General features: G+C 38.7%; 1 protein-coding gene and 1 pseudogene across 1 annotated transcript; one reads left to right on the top strand and one right to left on the bottom strand.

The window, feature by feature from the left end:
* Positions 1-582: 582 nt before the first annotated feature.
* Positions 583-6,731, bottom strand: syt15 (synaptotagmin XV). Its single transcript, XM_042767961.1, has 8 exons — positions 6,595-6,731; positions 4,897-5,086; positions 3,793-3,935; positions 3,386-3,681; positions 2,037-2,204; positions 1,667-1,778; positions 1,403-1,582; positions 583-820 (listed from the first exon to the last, which is right to left on the bottom strand). The coding sequence occupies exons 1-8, from the start codon at positions 6,599-6,601 to the stop codon at positions 672-674; spliced, it is 1,245 nt and encodes a 414-aa protein (XP_042623895.1). The 5' UTR covers positions 6,602-6,731; the 3' UTR covers positions 583-671.
* Positions 6,732-15,310: 8,579 nt separating this feature from the next.
* LOC109099854 lies at positions 15,311-17,180 on the top strand (annotated as a pseudogene).
* The last annotated feature ends 2,078 nt before the right edge of the window (positions 17,181-19,258 follow it).

Genomic DNA, 19,258 nt, shown 5'->3' with positions numbered 1-19,258 from the left:
TAGAGAAAATCCCTCTTTAAACCATTCAGACAGATCCACCTGAAATTCTCACGAGCTCATTCTCCTCCGTGCCTCAGCAACGGCGGGTCCTGAAACGCGGGAAGCAGATGGCTGCCTTTTTTTTCTCTTTTTTTCGGAAAGAGAGACGAACGAGAGCGGAGCTTTTTTCTTGAAAAAATGCTCGCAATGCACGCAGATTGCCTCCTCAAAGACATCGCGTGCGTGCTCTTTACCCAAACAATCACGTAAAGATCGTGTGTGTCATCAGGTGTCAAATAACGCCGACACGGATGCATACATTGTCTAAACGCTTGCTAGTAGTCGCCATGATAGACAGAGAAAGAGCGCTCTTACCGGTTCTTTCAGATGCACGCTTCAAACAAAACAGTCAATGAAAGACGAAGAAGAGAATGACGTGTTTTTCCCGATGCCTGTTTTATAGTCGCACCCGGTAGTGACGTCAGAGGCTGTCGCCGGCCAACTCGTTGGTGTTTTTTCATTTGTATGCTTTCAGACACGGGTCACGACGAGGTGTTCCCCATAGCGACCCCTAGAGGACGCAGTTCGAAGTTCCCTTGAAAGGGAAACACTTACACCCTAAAGGCAAGAAAAAAGGCTATCGTTGTTTTCAAAGAGAGGAGGGAAGTGGCATTGAGTTTGTTGCATGTTGTTCACTGAAGTTCCTGTACTGTGTCAGCGGATCCCAGCGGGTGCCACTGCCTGACCAGCTCCTGTGGTTTGCTGACCATGTCGTTCCAGTGTTCCAGCTCTCTGCCCCTCGCATACATGAACGGCCCAATGACCACAATGCCCAACAACACTGCCAGTACAGACAAAATATAGTGACTGAGTACAGATACAGAGGTAACAAATTTTTTAATGGTGCGTTTAAAATAACTGTAATATCTGAGACCACTAGTGAATGTTTAAAGAATTTCTAATTACATATTATATTATCAGTCTAACAGTTTGAGTGAGTTTAATTACCATGATCAGTGTAACAATTTAATTAGTGACCTTGAAATAGTGCATAATCTTAAATATGTGTTATTCGTTTTACATCAACCTTTGTTTGTTTTTAAATATTTCTTAAATGTTGTACATTTTTCTTTGTTGTAGCCAGTCAACCAGTTGTGATTAATCAATATGGGGTATGGTATTATTATTATTACTAATAATAGGGTTTAGTATTATTTATAAATATATTAGTGTTTTTAGCATTTTTAATTAACTTTTACTTTTAATTTTTAGTAATTTTGTTGAATGCATTTTTTTTTTTAAATATTACTATTTAGGTTTATTTTATTTCAGTTTTAGTTCTTATTAGCTTTAGTTTTAGTTAATAATAATACATGTTTTTAGTGGTGCCCTGTCGCCTTGGAAATGATTGACTGACAGTTACCAGGTTCCTCTGTGCTGGGCTGCTGGAGCTGTAGGGTCAGACAGGCTGCGTCCAGCTGCATGGGGAGGAGTCTGAAGGTAAGCCTCTCATTAAAGGATGGATTATTTCCTTTCACCACAGTGGTCCACTTGTTCCTCACAACCTGAGTATGTATCTTCAGAGAGACCTGGGCGCACACACCTGTACCATCATTTTACATGTAAGTTAAAGATGCACAAGGACATCTTGTCACTGTATAGTATTTTTTAGTACACTGCTTCTCACCTGAATCACTGCAACACTGCAACCCTCGCGCTCGTAGAACAACCACAGTGAGGCGGTGTAGGGACTGATTGTAGTTCAAAGACACCTGGATGTCACCATTTTTTGAAAGGGGCTACAACAGCAGTAAAAAGCACAAATTAGTACAGCATTCTTTCCCTCAAAATCTGATTACAGGGATAGTTCACCCTAAAATGAAAATTGATTTTCACCCTCAATGACAAACCTGAATGGTTTTCTTTCCTTTGTGGAAATTCTTATTTTGTGTTCCAGAGAAGAAATTCATGCAGGTTGGAAAGACATGAAAGTGAGTAAATGATGATCTAATTTTCATGTCTGAGTAAACTATTCCTTTAATATTAAAGTGTCATACTTGATCACTTTCATTGTCCAGATCCCTCCATTGCACTTTTCCTGCTGTCTCCTTTAGTTCGGAATGTCTGAGGATCATGACCTGCCCTACAAGATGGTGCTTCTTCTGATGGTCCACAGTGTACATGCTCATTTTCAGAGAGCACTGGTCAATGCAACCATTAGATACCTGTTAGAAGGCAGAGGAATCAGGTAACAGACCTTATTCTGACTGTACCATTTAAATGTTTGGGGTCATTTATTTATTTTTTTGGAAAGAAATTAATACTTCAGCAAGGATGCATTAAAGTGATCAGCTGACAGTAAAGACATTTATAATGTCAAAGTAATTCTATTTCAAACAAATTCTGTTCTTTTGAACTTGCTTTTCATCAAATGATCCTGAAATAAATGTATCAGTTTCCCAAAAAAATATTAAGATTAAGTATTGATTGATGAAGTATTGAAAGTATTGACTTAGATTTAATTAGTTTTTTTATTATTAGTTTAAATTAGTTTTTATATTATATTATATTATATTATATTATATCACATTATATTATATCACATTATATTATATCACATTATATTATATTATATTATATTATATTATATATTATATTATATTATATTATATTATATTATATATTATAGACTATAATATAATATAATATAATATAATATTATATTATATTATATTTATTATATTATATTATATTATATTATATTATATTATGTAAGGTTATGTAAGTTTATAAGTTAAAATAAATGAAAAATATCTGGTTTTAGTTTCTAGTTAGCTATAATAACCTTGTTGAGCACCAAATCAGCATATCAGAATGATTTCTGAAGAATCGTGTGACACTGAACCCTGGAGTAATGTCTACTGAAATTTCAGCTTTGCCATCACAGGAATAAATTACATTTTAAAATATATTCAAATAGAAAACATGAATTTTAAATTGTAATAATATTTCACAGTATTACTGTTTTACTGTATCTGGACAGATAAATGCATCCTCCCTGAGAATAAGAGAAATTAAAAAACATTTCATGTTTCAAAATATATTAAAAAAAAAAACAGTTCGTCACAAACTTGTTCTGAACCCAGAACATTTCTCTAAGTGCTTAGAGGAATGAAACAGAAAACCTGCTACCAATGGCCAGTAGATGGAGACATCAACTAATGTCTTCTCTAATTTCAAGAAGATTCTCCATTAATTCGAATAAAATGTTTTTGAATATTAATTCACAAACAAGCCATGAAGCATTAGTTCAGAGCACTTGAATTTCCACATAATGAGGAAGACTGATAATGTACCCACATACAGTGACTTAGAATGCCAATGTTTATCAGGAGAGACTCTCTACCTGAAACACAAAGGTGTCATTGAACTGTGGATGACAACCTTTCCGCCGTGCTTTGGCTTGACGCTGTCGTCGATCATCGGATGGCAACAGCTGCAATTTTACCAGTGTGCCATTACCCTGGCACTGAACAGGCAGGTTAGCGGCACGCAGCAGAGACACCACCAGCTGCTCTCTCTCCTGCTGGTACCGCAGAGCGAACCACAGACGAACAGCTGAGCCATCGGGAAGGGCCCATTCACTGGGTTCCTCTGGGAGCTGGTACAAGTCTGGTCTTATGCTGCCAAGGGGGAACCAACCTAGAGAACCACATTGAGCAGAATGAGAACCAAACAGTCAAAACGTTCTCTTTATACTTTCTTTGTATCATCATTTCTAATGTCTAATGCCTTCCAGTCCTCCTGACATACTCCCTAATGTTACAGAGCCTCGCTGGGTGTTTAGATCCGGATGGAGATCCCATTCCTCAGCATACTCTCTTTCCTCTTTCTCCTCGTTTGGTTGGGGTGCTCTCTTGAATCGAGGAGGCACAAAGAATGGAACATCACCTGAGCTGTGAAAATTCAAAGATAAAAATATGCAGATGCACTTCATTCCACATTCCAATGGAAATGTCATAAGAGACATGCCAGATAAAGAAAATGTGATATTTAAAAATATTTATTTATTATATTTATTTTATATATTTTTTATATAATTTATTTACTTATTATGCTTATTTACAGATGTCACAAATTTCACATTGTTAATTATTTACTATATTTATTTAGTTAGATTTTATTTTATTTATTTACTTATGTTTATTCACATTTTCTTACAAATAAATGATTATATCTGCATTTAATGCAGATAAGATAAACACAATAAGTAAATAAGTCTATAATAAGCCTATAATAAATAACTTTTTCATTGTATTATTTATTCACTTATGTCTATATATTTACTTATTGTTTGTTTGTTGTTTGTATATTTTTAGTTTCTTAATTAAACTTTTATATCGGCATATAATGTATATATGTATTAGAATAAATAAATGAATAAATAAATAATGCTAGAATAATAATATTTAAGATAGTAATATAAATTAATAATAATAATTAGTAATAGAAATTTACTTGGGATGTACAAATAAATATGATCAATGAATAAACAATTATATAAATAAATATAATAAATAGATATAAAAATTGACATCTAGCACCAAAATTGGTGCTAGTGACATCTAGCACCAATCTCTCTTATGATTTTTGGGGTTTGTTGAAATGAAGATGATGAAGGATCGGCTACAAAAACCTGTACTGCAAGAGAAAATGTATTCATGCTCACAAAAAGTTATTATAATCCCTGTGACATCTAGTAACAGTCTCCCTTACATTACTGCAAAAATTAAAAAAAAAATCCCAAGAGCTTGGATGGAATGTATTTATTTAATTGGTTCACCTTACATTGCAGTGATACTGTATACATCTTGTATTATTTGCCATTTCTAGACAAGCAACAACTGTTATTTTTACCCATAGCTGCTGCTCTGTGATGTCTGAAGCACTGGAGTGGTGCATCGTGGGATTGTGGGGGTGGCAGGTATCAGTCCCCTGTAGAGCGCTTGAGTTCGTCTCTTCCTCCACAGTAGATACACTGATAGGCCAAACAGCAGCAGGAACAGAAATGCTGCAGACAGTCCACAAGCCAGCGCTACAAGTGGATCTAATGGCACAGGCACAAATCAAACTCAGCAGCCAGTCACCCTCCCCTCTCTCAGTGTATCATACAACAGAGAACATGGCTTTGCATTAACTAAACCTGCTGTGTGACACCATTGGACAGTCTCTTTCTCTCATGCCTTTTAAATAGATGTGTCAAGTGTCTTGTGTCAACAGACTTTAGTGGAGACCTGCATGTAAGAGGTGGAGCGCATTGTGTTTTTGCTGCTCAAGAAACACAACATTTCTAGAGCAACAACCTGTTTTCTCCTTTACTTATTTTTTTGGGTGATTTACTGCAGCCATGTGGGGGTATAGTGTGAGTGTGAAAGAGATTTTTATCAGGTATTGTAGTTAATTTAATACAGCTCATAGTTCAGAAATTAAAAGTGAAACTTACATAAACTCTTCAAAATTATATATTATATAATAATATACTAAATATTATATAATAATATTCTTTAAGACTTGCTGTGCTTAGGCAATTTAAACAAGGATTTGTACACTTATTAAATGAATGCAAACAAGCTTAACATTATCGTATTATTTTATGAAAATAATGTGCATGTGTGTATCAGAAAAGCTACACCCTCACATATACAGCACATATATGTGTGTGCAGTTTTTCTGATTTTATGAAAAAAAAAATGTAATTTTAACATACTATACACACACACACACTATAACACATCTGAAAAAAAAAAAACATTGAAAATAATTCTGTAATGTTAAGCTTGTTTGCTTTTACATTTAATTAATATACAGATCCATGTTTTAATATGAGATACTCACGCCCATGTCATTCCAAATCGGTATGAATTTCCTTCTTCTGTGAAACATAACAGATGATATTTTGACATGTCTTTAAAATGTTTTGTCCATACAGTGGTCAGTGGACTCTGATGTTGTTTTGGACCCCACTGACTTTCATCATAGGACAGATCCATTCCTTCAAATATCTATTTAAAATATATTTAAATTAGTTTGTGCTCAAATGATGACAGAATCGTATTTTTTGGGTGAACTGTCCTTTTAAATAAGCTTTTGACATGCACAATGTTTCTCAGATGGTAACTGTAAGCTAAAGGGAAAACGTGTATGCATTTAAGCGTCTTTATTAGCATTCTCTCATAATTGTGCATTCTAAGGGCACTTTGCCTCACTGGTCAATAATTGTTCAATTGCACATGAAGATTATTAGTGTACAGGGGTCACCCAACTGCTCAGCAGTCTAATAGCATACCACATTAGCACGCACAGAAATACATGTCGCTATGACAGCACTGGACCCTCATGTCTGATAAAGAAAGCTTTGGTGCAACTAACACACATAGAACATAATAATGTGTCTGGCACAACTTATTTTAAATAGCATTAGATGATCAAATATTTGCAGCATGGTAAAACAAACAATGTCGTCTGTTTGTCTTAAAGATCCACTATCACATAATAATATGTAAAACAGTTCTCAAGTATAGTTTGTACAACAGCTTCTGATAATCCTCTACTCACCAGCCATGGATGGCCACAGCCTAACTCCTAACTGAATAAAGTCTCTCTTTCTCTCCAGTAGAGTCAGTGTGAATCACAAATCACCAGTTTCTCATTTTGCCCAGAGGCTGTCTCATGGGCGCTCTTCCTGATGTCTCATTGGGAGTAAGCAGTGTCTTCTGACAACCCAGTCACCCTACAGTGGGGTACTACAGACCCCCTGAGGCTTCCCAGGTTAGTTAATCAACACCGTAAACTGGCTCAAGCAAGTGAGCGATATGAGCTCTGCCAGTTGCAGTATTTATTTCCAAACAAGCACAAAACCTTTATTCAGTCCAGTGAGCAAACTGTTACTATTAACAGGTAATTAGCAAGCTAAAAGGACTTCTAAATAAAAGTGGTAATTGCTGAAAGCTAATCTGAAATGTTTAATTTAACAATGGATGTTACCTCTGTAATATGATTTGATCTCAGTGAATCAGCCACCACAGGGCTCATAGACTGTGGTTTAATAACTTGAATGTTATGTTGTCCGCAGTAGCCTAGTTTGCATTAACTAAGCGTTAATGAATAACTCTTTGAGAACAGGGGAAGTTTATCAAGGCTGTAATCAGGCAACACGTCTGCTGTTCCCACAATACCTCTAAATGTGCTTAACTTGCATTAAGTTTTTCTAGACATTTGATTGCAATAAGAACACTGGTTACTTACTGTAAACTCATCCTCAGATACTGTAGCAGATACCTAAGTAAACTGAGTAAAGTTCAATAAAATTTGATGTGTCAAAGTAACTAATGTTGGCTCTTGTCTGACAAGAGCTAGCTAGCAACAGTGCATGTTAGCACCTTAATGCAATGCACGCTGGGAACCCTGTCCAGTTTAAGATTTTGTCAACTAAAATATTAATGTATTTATTTATAAAATGGATTCAGTATGTAGTTATAAAATGGAATTAGTAAACTGCATTTTGCAAACAAACCATGCAATGAAGAATGTTCATATTTTGCGAGAGAGTCATACAGGTTTTGGTATTATGCCAACAAAATGTTGTTTACAGCATCAGGTTCTAAATGTGTGCGTACACGGGGGAAAAAAATCAGGTTTGTTCAAGGTCAATTAAAAATGTTAACAATGTAGCATGTTTAGGCACAAAACAGCATATCAGGATTTTGCCTTTGCTTAACCTCTGAACCTGAATTATTATGGAACCTGTGAGTTTACAATGCCATATGGACAGGTGAATCAGAAAAATGAGTCACAGACATATATCATAGTGGTTTCCCGGCACAACAAGCCCTTCTTTCAAAGAGACTGTTTTCATTGTTCCCATGACAACTTAAAAAAATACATGATGAAAATGCATTGGGTACCATTGAGCATGGCTGTTTCTATAGCAACAGGAAGAGAGAGAATGGATGAGTAAGCGGCAGTAGCTACGAGTGTGTGAGAATTAACATGTGTGTGTAAGAAATATAAACAGAGTATTTATTGTATTGATTTGGATGATTATCCGATTTCTTTTTGTGACATATCAATATTATCTACCTGTTCTTCCCTACTTCCTCTACCTTCACCCCATACACACACTTTCACACAATGGTGCTCCCTCCATTGCGCATATAGCACTCCTTGCCTTCCCACCATTTCTGTCTGTGTGTCTTTGCACCTCCTCCCCACTCCACAGTGGATTTCCTCTCAGAGAGGGAGCGTGTGGTGTGTAATCAGATGACAACGACTGATAATCCGGCAATACACCTACTCTGTCTGTCCTGTGTTCACTTAGAGCTGAGCGAGAGAGCAAGAGTGGAGGAGAGGAGAGAAGTGAAGGAGGCGGGAGCCGTCTGGGCAGAGGGGAAGGAGACGAGAGACGGAAGTGGGAGGTATGTATGTGTGCATGTGTGTGCGTGGAGGGAGGGAGGTTGTTGACTTACCTGTGGCCATGAGGGAAACCACAGCTGTGTCTTCATAAAGCAAGTGCTGCTCAGTGTGAAAGGAAATGGTCAAATGAGGCTTTAAAAAAAAAACAGAAGTGAAGATGACAAGGAAGGAAAGACAAAGGGTGACACAAGGCCTTTACAGTACCATGTATGTTTGCTAGTAAAACCAAAAGGTAAGATTTTTCTTGTTTGATTTTCTTGTAGGGGATAAGAGTTTCACTGGAGTGTTTATATTTACGTGTGTGTGTGTGTGTGTGTGTGTGTGTGTGTGTGTGAGTCACAGTCTGGCGGTAGTACAGGTGTATGGTTGTCTACAATAATGTAGTGAGACTATTGGTTGAGGTGGAAGAGGAGGTCTACAGTGAACACATTATCTGTTATTTTTAGATGCAATTGGAAGATAAGTATCATGTTTTCCCATGATACCTGTGGAGAGATAACATCTCCCATTCTGCTAGAGTTTCAGTCATTTGTACGGGTTATTTTCGAGATTTGGTCTGCTTTTATATTATTATTATTTTGAAACACTCACAAAATGATGTGCTTCTCAGTATTAAATACTGTTAAATAACTGTAAAACAGTTGTAACTGTAACATAACTGTAACTGTAATAACTGTAAAACTTCAAAAAAGTGCTTATGCAGGCCTATTATAAATGTTTTATAATTTTATGATAATATATTCTTTGCAGATTTTTTTGCAGTCTATGTGATGGATGGTGAACACTGGCTTTGACACCCATGGGATTTCGATTTGCTATTCCCATGGAACCAAACACCTTTTCTTGAGAACATTATAACAATTATAGACAGTGCAAAAGTCTATTATACACTTAGGTAGATGAAATCATAGTCAAATTCACTACAACACTACAACAAACACACAAGGGATCAGAGATTTGTAGAACTTTGTGAATGTTGCGTGTTCCAATTCTGCAGAAATCTGCTTTGATTTCTTCAGAGTTCTGCATATGCAGATTCTGTGTAGGCAGCCTTGGAAGTTTATATTATTTATAAGGTATGATTCAGCAAGTAGTCACAGGGACATAAACAAGTTGGTGATGGCCTAATGATTAAGAATTCAAGAAGATAACACAAAGTTTGCAAGGTTGTAAGGTTTACTCCTGTCAGTTCTGAAATGCCAGTGTCTTTGAGGCACTTAACCTCTGGTTGCTTCACAGGTAATATTGCTTCACTTAGTCCACTGAAATTTACATTAAAAAGGCACATTGATGGCAAGTATCTACTACTTGAAGTGTACCTTGAATAACTGTACAGATCAGAGTGTGAGTGTGCTGTAGTTTGGAGTCAGTAGTATGTGTGTGTTGACAGTAGGGAGTGACAGACCCAAAAGTGTCTCCCAAAAAAATCTGCTGGAGTGGCTGAAGTGTGATGTAAACATGAACAGGCCTGACACACATTTACTCATTGCTCTCGAGAGTTCCTAAAAATGAGAAAAACACTCTTACAGTCATGATTGTCACCTTAAAGTATGACACAATTCGTAAATTTAAACCTACAGTCCTTGTGGGACCATGTGGAGTGGAATCAGCCACCTGTGCTGGAGCACCATGTGGATTAATGTCCTTCTGAGAGGAGCTGGCATACCCATGTTGTAGCTAATGATCTTAAGACTGAAGTTGGGCTTATCCGTCTGTAATCTGGTCAATCAGTCAAGGGAGAGATATCTAGGGGGGATCTCCCTGTCCTATTCACTTTAATCTAGGGTGCAATAAGGACAATAGAAATCTCAGCTTTATCTATTGTAAAAAGTAAAGATTTAAGGGTCTTTAGATTCATCAATTTTAATGGATTGCATAGTAGACAACTAAGAATTGGTGTGCCTTTTTATCTTAAGAAACTCATAATTGTTTAAAATATATTGTGTGAATAATTAAGTTTTAAATATGAATTAAATACTATTATAATAAGTTTATAAGTGTATGTCCCTTCTTTTACCAGTAGATATTTCAATATGGAGGAAGGACAACGACCTACTCTGAGATCTACCTGCCAAGCATCAGTCTTGGATCTGTGGACCACTGAAACCAGTGGAGGACCATGAGCTGCCAATTAATTTTCTTTATCCAAAGCTCAACAGAAATGGGTGAGTGTGGACCCTCCTCAACGAACGGAGCTGGCATGGTACGTCAGAACTGGCGTAAGAGCGTAAGCAGTGCAGCATGTACTCAAAGGCCTATCGTCTGGGTGGACCATCGACGGAGTCCCTGTGAACGGCTGTGACCATGAACAGGGGAGCATGTGCAGTTGGCAACAGTACACCTGAGACCTGTAATCTGGCACGGAGGAACTGCAAGATCCTGGAGCTTCATGGAGGACTCACCCAGAAGGACTCCAGTGCAAGATCCACTCCTGGGGCAAAATCAGGTCCATAGTGGTCCACACTCACCATCCACAAATAGGGATTTTAAGGATGAAGGGTCTGGTGTGCAGAGAGGGATGTTGTCGATGTTTGCGGACCCTGCAGAGAACCTGACCAGGATGCAGCTGTTGCAGAATGCCCTTGTAGAATGAGTTCTCTTCGTGTCTTAGCAACAACTTCACTTAACCACAGGGAGAGAGTGTACAGAAGACCATGCTCAGAGCACTGCAGCCAAAAAGCCATCATTTAACTGCATTGCCATACCTTTTCTGGGACACATGATAAGCACCTGCCTGTTTGAGGAATACTTGCAGTGTTTTTCCATCCCTGGACATTTGATATCACGGCCACCTTGTGCAGGAAGCCTTGGGGTGCAGTGGACCCCCCAAAGATCACTGCTCCATTCAGGCTTGCTTGGTTTTTTCCACCACTTGTGTGTCCTCAATCAGTGAGACCAGACTTGACAGCCGGAGTACAGGCCTTGCTGTGGATCCGAGTTAAGAGGGCAGAACTCTTCCTGCCTTAGACTAGACAGAACAGTCCAGGGACTGGCTTTAACAGGACAGTCAAAGATGCACTACTATGACATCTGACCATGAGCTCAGAGATGTTGGTGTACCGACTGCGTCCTGATTCCCCTTCCCCACTTTTCCCCTCTTTTCTCACTTATTACCTGAAATTAGTTTGAGAGTGGATCCTACCTTGGACACACCTTTAATCGAAGAACGCATGTGTCATAAGACCCCTGTGAAGGAGGTGGAATGGGGGGATGCTGAGTGTATGACCTTGGAGGTGTATGGTGCAGCTGTGGACCCTGAAGAGCTTGGCCTAGCAATCCAAAAGCACCTGGAACTTCAGATCAAAGAGACTGCAGCTGCTGCAGCTGCAGCTGTGACTGCTCAAAAGGAAGACTCCACGGACAATGTCATGCAGCCTGGCACTGCAGCCCAGGCAACGGAAGAAGAGCGAAGGCATTATAAGAACACTGCGCGCAGTTCAGCGTGTTGCTCTAATGCCAGTAATGTGGGAGACTGAAGTGATCAGTAAAGGGGCGGAGCTTGTCTTTTCAGTATGTGGATGCCTAGAAAAGGTAAAACAGAAAGGTATCGAGGTTTTGCTGGAAGGTGTAAATGGCTTGAAAATAGCCCATGGCATATATGCTTAGTTTCGCTAAAGCAATGGTCCTTTAATAATATCTCTCAAATATTCCAAAGCCTTGTCTGTTTAGTTGAGGCTATTAAAGCTCCACTATTGGATTAGTAGACCAGTGATGTTTAGAGTTACATTGCTAGCTAGCGTTGCATAGAGCTGCCATTCAAAGTTTACTTCTAATGGTGTGTTTATATACCTACTATCACACATGGCCTTGTCCCTGTCTTGACCTCCAATTTATCTTTTAGATGCCCCTTTTGGCTCGAAATACCAAAATGATGATTTTGGTAACCCCTGAGTATCTTTTTGCTAATTATAGGCTAAAAATGTCTGGTTGTACTAGTTGGATTTTGTCAAGCAAACAACAGATTACTGAACATTAGCTAGGGATACATTAAAATTATTGGAACTCTTGGAAACCCTGAGGGCTCCCTGGAGCAATCTTAAGTCTAGTTCTGGTCAGTCTATGTGATAGCCCTCAAATCATGGTGGATTTAGATTTCTTTGTTTTCTGTTCTCACAAATTCATGGTGTTAAAAACTTTGTAGTCAGCACTACATGGCAGTATAATTCATCTTATTTTTTTTATTTTTTGTCAGTTATTTCTTGCCAGATTCTATGGCTATAGAAACATAATTTACAAACAACTGTCAACTTACAACCATCTACTGTATGTTGTTACTGGAATTCACTGATCTTGATGCAAATGGTGATTGGTCCAGTGCTGGTTTTGCCTGGTGGCCCGATTAGAGTGGGCTCAAGGCACAAAATCAACCCACAGAGCTAAAAATATGAATGCTCATGAGGTCTGTGGGTGTGTAAGCTCGGTTCTTTATCAGACCTACTGATGATTAGCAAAAAATATAGACTCAAGGTCAATGTTTCCTGCCACTTATATAGTACTGATCTTGAGCTAAAACTAAGAGCCCCAGTGCCTGGTTTCTGTGCTAAGGGACAATCTCAATCAATTCAAAAAGTAAAACATGTACACTGCGTTTGATTCTGGTGCCAAAAATCTGACCTTAAAAAATCTCTCCACTATTTACACTGCACCCACAATGTTAATAATGAAGAATATTTTGTGGTTGCATTCTGTTCAGAAACAGAGTGAGGACAAAGATAAACTATAGGCCCTTTTCAGCCATCGACATGTTACATATTCATAAATCTGTTTTTGTTATATAATTTAATTAATGCTTATAGTTTTGTTCATTATAAATGTTGAAAATATTAAAGTTAAAATGGTTCATATGACAATTCCAGTGTAGAGTTTTTTTTATGTATATCATGATCACATGTGCTATATCATGACTAGATTTTATACAGAATCAGTCATGGTTTTTGTTAGGGAAGTGTAGGGATTTGTATTTAGCAAGCAATCTCGGGTCAATGAATGTTTAGATTATCCCCAATTCAGTTTAAAAATAGCAGTGACACATTATTGTAGGATAATAGAAAAGGTTGTAATAGCTACAGAATCAATCTGACCAACGGGACATCACACAGTATACCGTGCACTGCGCAAACTGCTTTTGTTGTTCTATTGCCAAAGCTATCTGAACATCTTTTTTGGACCACAGCAGCATGTGATTTTAAAATAATATAGATATTACTGGATCAACACCTTACCGTTATCGATGATAAAACAAGCTTTATGTAGGCTTTCTACAGAAAAAAAAACTACACTTATGCTGTCTCAAATAATATTGAGAATACGAATGTCTTGAAATGTATGTAGCATAAATAAAGCAACGTGGTAAACATGTTCGCTAACTGTTATTTTACAAAACAGTACAGTAAGTGTTGTTTATGTTACGTAATAATTTGCCCTAAGGACAAGGGGATTTCTCAATGGCTCACTTGGCAGGTTGAGTCGAAGGGACAGGAAGAACATGTCACGAAAATTCCTGCTATAATCCGAGCTTGGTGAACTGTGTTCCAGTAGATTGCCCTGGAAGATTTTCATGGCTACTTTCAATGTAATTTTGACCAATTTGGATTGAGCAGGCACATACCCTGGTATTGACTTACCCTGAGCAGGTGCCTCCCTTCCGTTGGTTGTTTTCCTTGCTGTAACGAATTTCAGTTTGGAGTATACATACAGCAGCACTCAGATTGGTGAGCATGGACCACATCATAAACTAACATTAATAAAAAACTCCATTCATGTCTTCAGGTCTAACGAATATAGTCGATAATGCCTATAATAAATTAACGACAATCACCCGACTCAGCATCTTCCTCTCTTAAAATCTGCTCCACCAGAACGAAAAAACTTTAGTAGGTTTCACACGGTCGCATTCTTAGTATTCTGTTTCTTAGTGCCTCTGCTGGTAACATGAGAAACACATTCACACTACTATCAATACACCACAAACTATAAATTACAAAACCTTTCCTACTCTGCGTACTCAAGAAGTTTACCGCTAAAGCCTCTGAGTAAGCCACCGTTTAACTGTAAAACCTACCTGTTATGCAAAATGAATTGTTTGGTGTGTAGTGGTGTGCTTTATATGTTGCTAGTAGTCAATAACAATTTACACTTCGCCGTATCAACTGTCAAGGTATCAAGATTCTTTATGATTCATTCAATCACCATTGTCTGAACCTTGTATCAGGCTTGGTCTTATCTACGTCACGTTTTTGCTCCAAGGGGATGTGCTGCTGTAATGAGAGTGGGACTGTGAAGGTCCGCTTAATGAGTGCTTACTAAAAAACAGGTTCGGCTAATCTTTAATGAAATGAATATACAAACGACACAGATCAGTCATGATCCTGTTAATTATTTATCAGGGTTTTCCAAGGGATAACTTGTGTTCTGCAAGGTTTTGGAAAGCAACAGAAGGTCACGTGAAGGTCAGCACCTCTCCTCGTCCAAACAGCTATTAGCATGGCGTGACTATAAGGAGGTTATTGGCAATCTATTCTGGGCACTGTTTTGCACAGTGGTAGGGACGGGGCTGTAGCTGAAAGGCTGATGGGACTCTCCAGGATCCCATGGGGCCGCTTGTTCCGAAAACCCTTGCCCTCTACGCATAAACCTACCAGAACACTCCAGGATCTGGTAGGGTTATTGTCAAAGTGCTTAATTTTTGTCTTTCACAATGGACAGGGGTGTGGAGTGCTAACAAATGGGATGGGTTATTTTTTTGCTCCTTTTCAGCATGATATATTCATAATGGGTATTCTCCCATGCACAACACATTTTATATTGTAGATCATGGCAGTAAGAAGGCCTAGGTTTTGTCGTGCTGTTTAATGCTGCTATGTTTCTGGCGTTGAGACAGAGCCTCTCACCTCCTCTCATGCAGGTCAACCCTAGTTGCCTTCAACAGCACAAAGTCCTCCACCTCCGTTGAGAAAACTAAATGAAAGCTGACCATTGACCATCTTTGCCAAGTGCATTACATACGTGTTGAAAAAAACTGAATTTACACTTATTTCTATGTCCTTCTCAAAGATCCAAATATGGATTTCCTTTCCTTCTTTCCTCCTCTGGTACAACACCTTTCATTTTGGCTTCCTCACACCAAACCCTGTGGGTTGTTTGCTTGTCTTCATGGGATTTTTTTTTAACTGACATTGACGTAAGTGTTGTTCTGTCCTTAGAACTGGTAGTCGCAAAGGACTGTGGGCTCATTTCATAACCGAACACTGTGGAGCGTATCGTGTCAGGCCATGATGCAAGACCCCCCCTCCTGGCCGGTGGCAGGTCCTCACTGCAGGTAAATTCCACTTGAAATGACACAGCAATTACTCAGGTACTAACAAAGAAGAAGTCACTTAAGCCTGTATCTATTTTTAGTCATAGGTTCGGCCTAGAGGCAGTAAATATATGTTTCATGTGTGTGGAGGAGCTTCTGATCCATAAGAACTGTGGTTCTTACTGCCTGCTCATATAGTAAGGCAAATCATTCCATTTCTCAGTGCAGTAGAGGCAGAACTTGCTCTGAATTTATGCAGGACAACGTTCCTGGTTGTTCCTCCTGACGACGGCTGTGCCGTAGGTCCTAATCAGATCCTGATCACAATGTATGTTAAGGTTCCTATTTTTGTGCCTCCTTCACTGCCCGGGGAAAAGCAGAGGATGCTAATCGCTGGCGTATTGTTTTTTGGGTAAAGCATCAACTGAAAAGAGCAGAGTCCGCTGAGCGTATTTCCTAGTGAAGGAGGATCTAGAGGCATGAGCACACTTCCGTTAGCCAGCCCACAGTGAGCTGGACTATGGACATAGTTTGCATTTTGGTTAAAGCTGCCACAACACATTCAGTCCAGTAACTTCATCCACTATGCCTGCCTGCCGCGCAAGCAGTGATCAACCTTAAAACCAGGGCACTACTGTTGGGTGTGTCTGCTGGGGAGACACAAGAGGTAAAAACTTCTGACTGCATATACGCCTTTGACCTTCATGTTTTAAAATTAGAACCTTTTGTGAAAGAGTTGGATCTTGAAATATGATGGCTGGATTATTTATGAAATCAGCTTATAGATAAAATTCTGTACAAGAGCATAATAGTAACTCGTACCCCCTGTTCGGGTACCCCACTGTTTTAGTTTTTTTACAATGGAACCTAGATTTTACGTCCCGCTGAGGCGAAAAACGCAAATAGTAGTTAAACATTTTGTGATTTCATTGAATTTACACCCCAACGGGATTAGGGGATCCACTTATCCCGAATATGGACTTTTACATCTCTTCTTCACCTCTGTAAATCGTTGAGGTGGGAAAGAAAATGTGTGTCACTTGCTGAGGCTCGCTGAACCAAGCTCAGCTCCCAATCATTGAACTATAAGACTCTGTCGACAGAAGAAGTTCTGGGGCCTCTGACCATGGAGCCGACTCCATGATTTGTGCAGCCGGGTTACTGAGATACAGAGGGGACCCCAGCCGCATGTGCAGGTGAGGGGGAAAACAGTTTTCAGGCAAAACTTCATCAAAGTGCCCCCATGTCTTTAGCTCTTTTTCTTCCTATAGGGTGACTCTGGTGGTCCCTCTGCTGTGCCAGGTGGGACGTGACCGCTGGGAGGTCTACGGCCATTGTGAGCTTTGGTCCTATCGGATCCGACACAGTAGGAGAACAAGCTCCATTGTTGTCTTCAATCACACCACGACTACAGCCTACATCCCATAGATAGAGGCCACACGCCATCAGGGACTTCTTCTTGCAAATCATTTTCACACCGCAAACGATTCTTTGCACACATTTGTAGGCAAAGGAAGATAGCATCCACAGCAACATATTATAGTGGCCAAGTCCAAGTTCTGAGTCTGGGCACCTGAAACAATACGCACTCCATTTGTGGTCTTGTGGTGTCTGGGAGCTGTAGGCTGTACAGCCCCATCACTTCACTTTCAAACAAAGACCAGCTACCATGTTAGGGTAGTGCTTTAATGGCTAAGTCGGTCAAGTTCATGATAGGAAATTGGTCACCTAGTCAAACCTTTCTCCATTAAGATAACAGTCTAACTGTGCCAGTCCGTTTTCATCTCGAACAGTGCAGGGTAATTTCAACACCAGGATGGAACATTTATCTTTTATCTTTTACAGTTCTTTTAGCCGACTCTAAGGAATTATCATTATCATAACATGTTGGCCATGGACATTCTTTCTGGAATATTTATAATTATCATGTTTATCTGTACTCATTGACTGTTGAATATATCAAGGTTGATTGTTACAATAATAAATATGCATAAAAAACTTTACTTTGCAAACTTTTTTAAATGTCTTGGAAATCTGAACATGGTTAATTTATTACTTCTAGTTTTAAAGTTGTTTATACATTTTATTCAGAGACTACTGTGAATGCACGGATGTTGGAGTGCTTAATCATCGAGACTGTCCCAGTACGAAAGACTGTACCATTCATGCTCCGGCAAAACACAAATTGTTGTATTTACACAACGCTCGTTATTTTTAAATCCCTACACAAAAAAGCCACATGAATGAGAGGTACGTAGACAAACAGTCGGATAACTTGTACTTTTATTATGGATGGTTTTTGGTTAGTTAGTCAGCAGTGACATAAATTCATTCAATTCCAAAACGAGGAACTGATATCAATAACCTCATGATTTAAAGGATAAAGGTCGTTCCTGTAACTATACACACAACACATAAGACATTTGTACAGGAAAGGACTGAGATGTTACCAGTCCAACACACCGGGAGGCAGTTCTGGCTCTGTCCATTTAAATATAAATTTAATGTGAACTCTGAAGAAGGTCTGTGCTACGTTGTTTGTGATTGGTCCATTGTGGTGTTTATAAAGAAAAGAAATGATGATGCACTTTCCATAAATGGCGGTCATAAAAAGAAACATGGATCAGAGGTCATAAATATAGTCCATGGTTTTTTGCGCTCGTCAGTCATCCTCAGTAATGTGAATGGCAGAGATGTCCCTTCAGGTGATTCCCAGTTGTTGTAAAGAGAATAACAGCCCTGACATGTGCTACACTAAACAATGAGGACGTCCGTCTGCGCAGCTCACTTTGAGTCGAAGCTGAAACAAAATAATATGATATTCATATAAAATAAATTCAATAAGTAATAGCTACAATCTGATTAGATTAAATAACAGTAGATAGCAACTGATACTTGTTAAGACCTTAAGTCCAATGTCACTTTCCTCACTGTGGTGGATTTAAAATAAAGCTAGCCCTGTTAAACGTTCCTGCTGCTTACTGTTGTTATGAGATCATCTCTCGCGGCCAATGGCCTTCTAGAAGGCCACACCCAAACATCACTATACAAAACGAGGCTGTTGCGAAAGCAGTACAGAGTTATCCAACAGTTTTATGTTCTGCACGAGTCTCTTCAAGCGTAACTTACACAGAGAGATGGTGATATTGATCGTTTACACAAGCTGTTTTGAATTCAATGCTGTTTCTACCCACAGATCCTAGTGTATGTTCGCCCATGAGTGCACCATGTCTTTGTGACCATGTTCAAAGTATTCTGACAGAACATAAACAAAGGTAGTATATTACATAGAGATTGATGGGTATATGTATAAAGAATTTGATTGATAAACACAGTTGTTAGTCCAATTTAAACTTAAAAATACCATATTGATGCACCAATTTTTTTTTTTTTTTATGGAAACACTAAAATGTGACCACTAACATAACAACCACACTAGTGCAACAGTCAAGTGATTTCAGATGAATATTTTTAGGTGCTGCAAATTATGGGGATTTGTTGTCAAATCTT

Source organism: Cyprinus carpio, chromosome A12 (genome assembly GCF_018340385.1).
Source record: "Cyprinus carpio isolate SPL01 chromosome A12, ASM1834038v1, whole genome shotgun sequence".
In the NCBI taxonomy this organism is placed as follows: Eukaryota; Metazoa; Chordata; class Actinopteri; order Cypriniformes; family Cyprinidae; genus Cyprinus; species Cyprinus carpio.
This window is presented reverse-complemented; position numbering and strand designations above follow the sequence as displayed.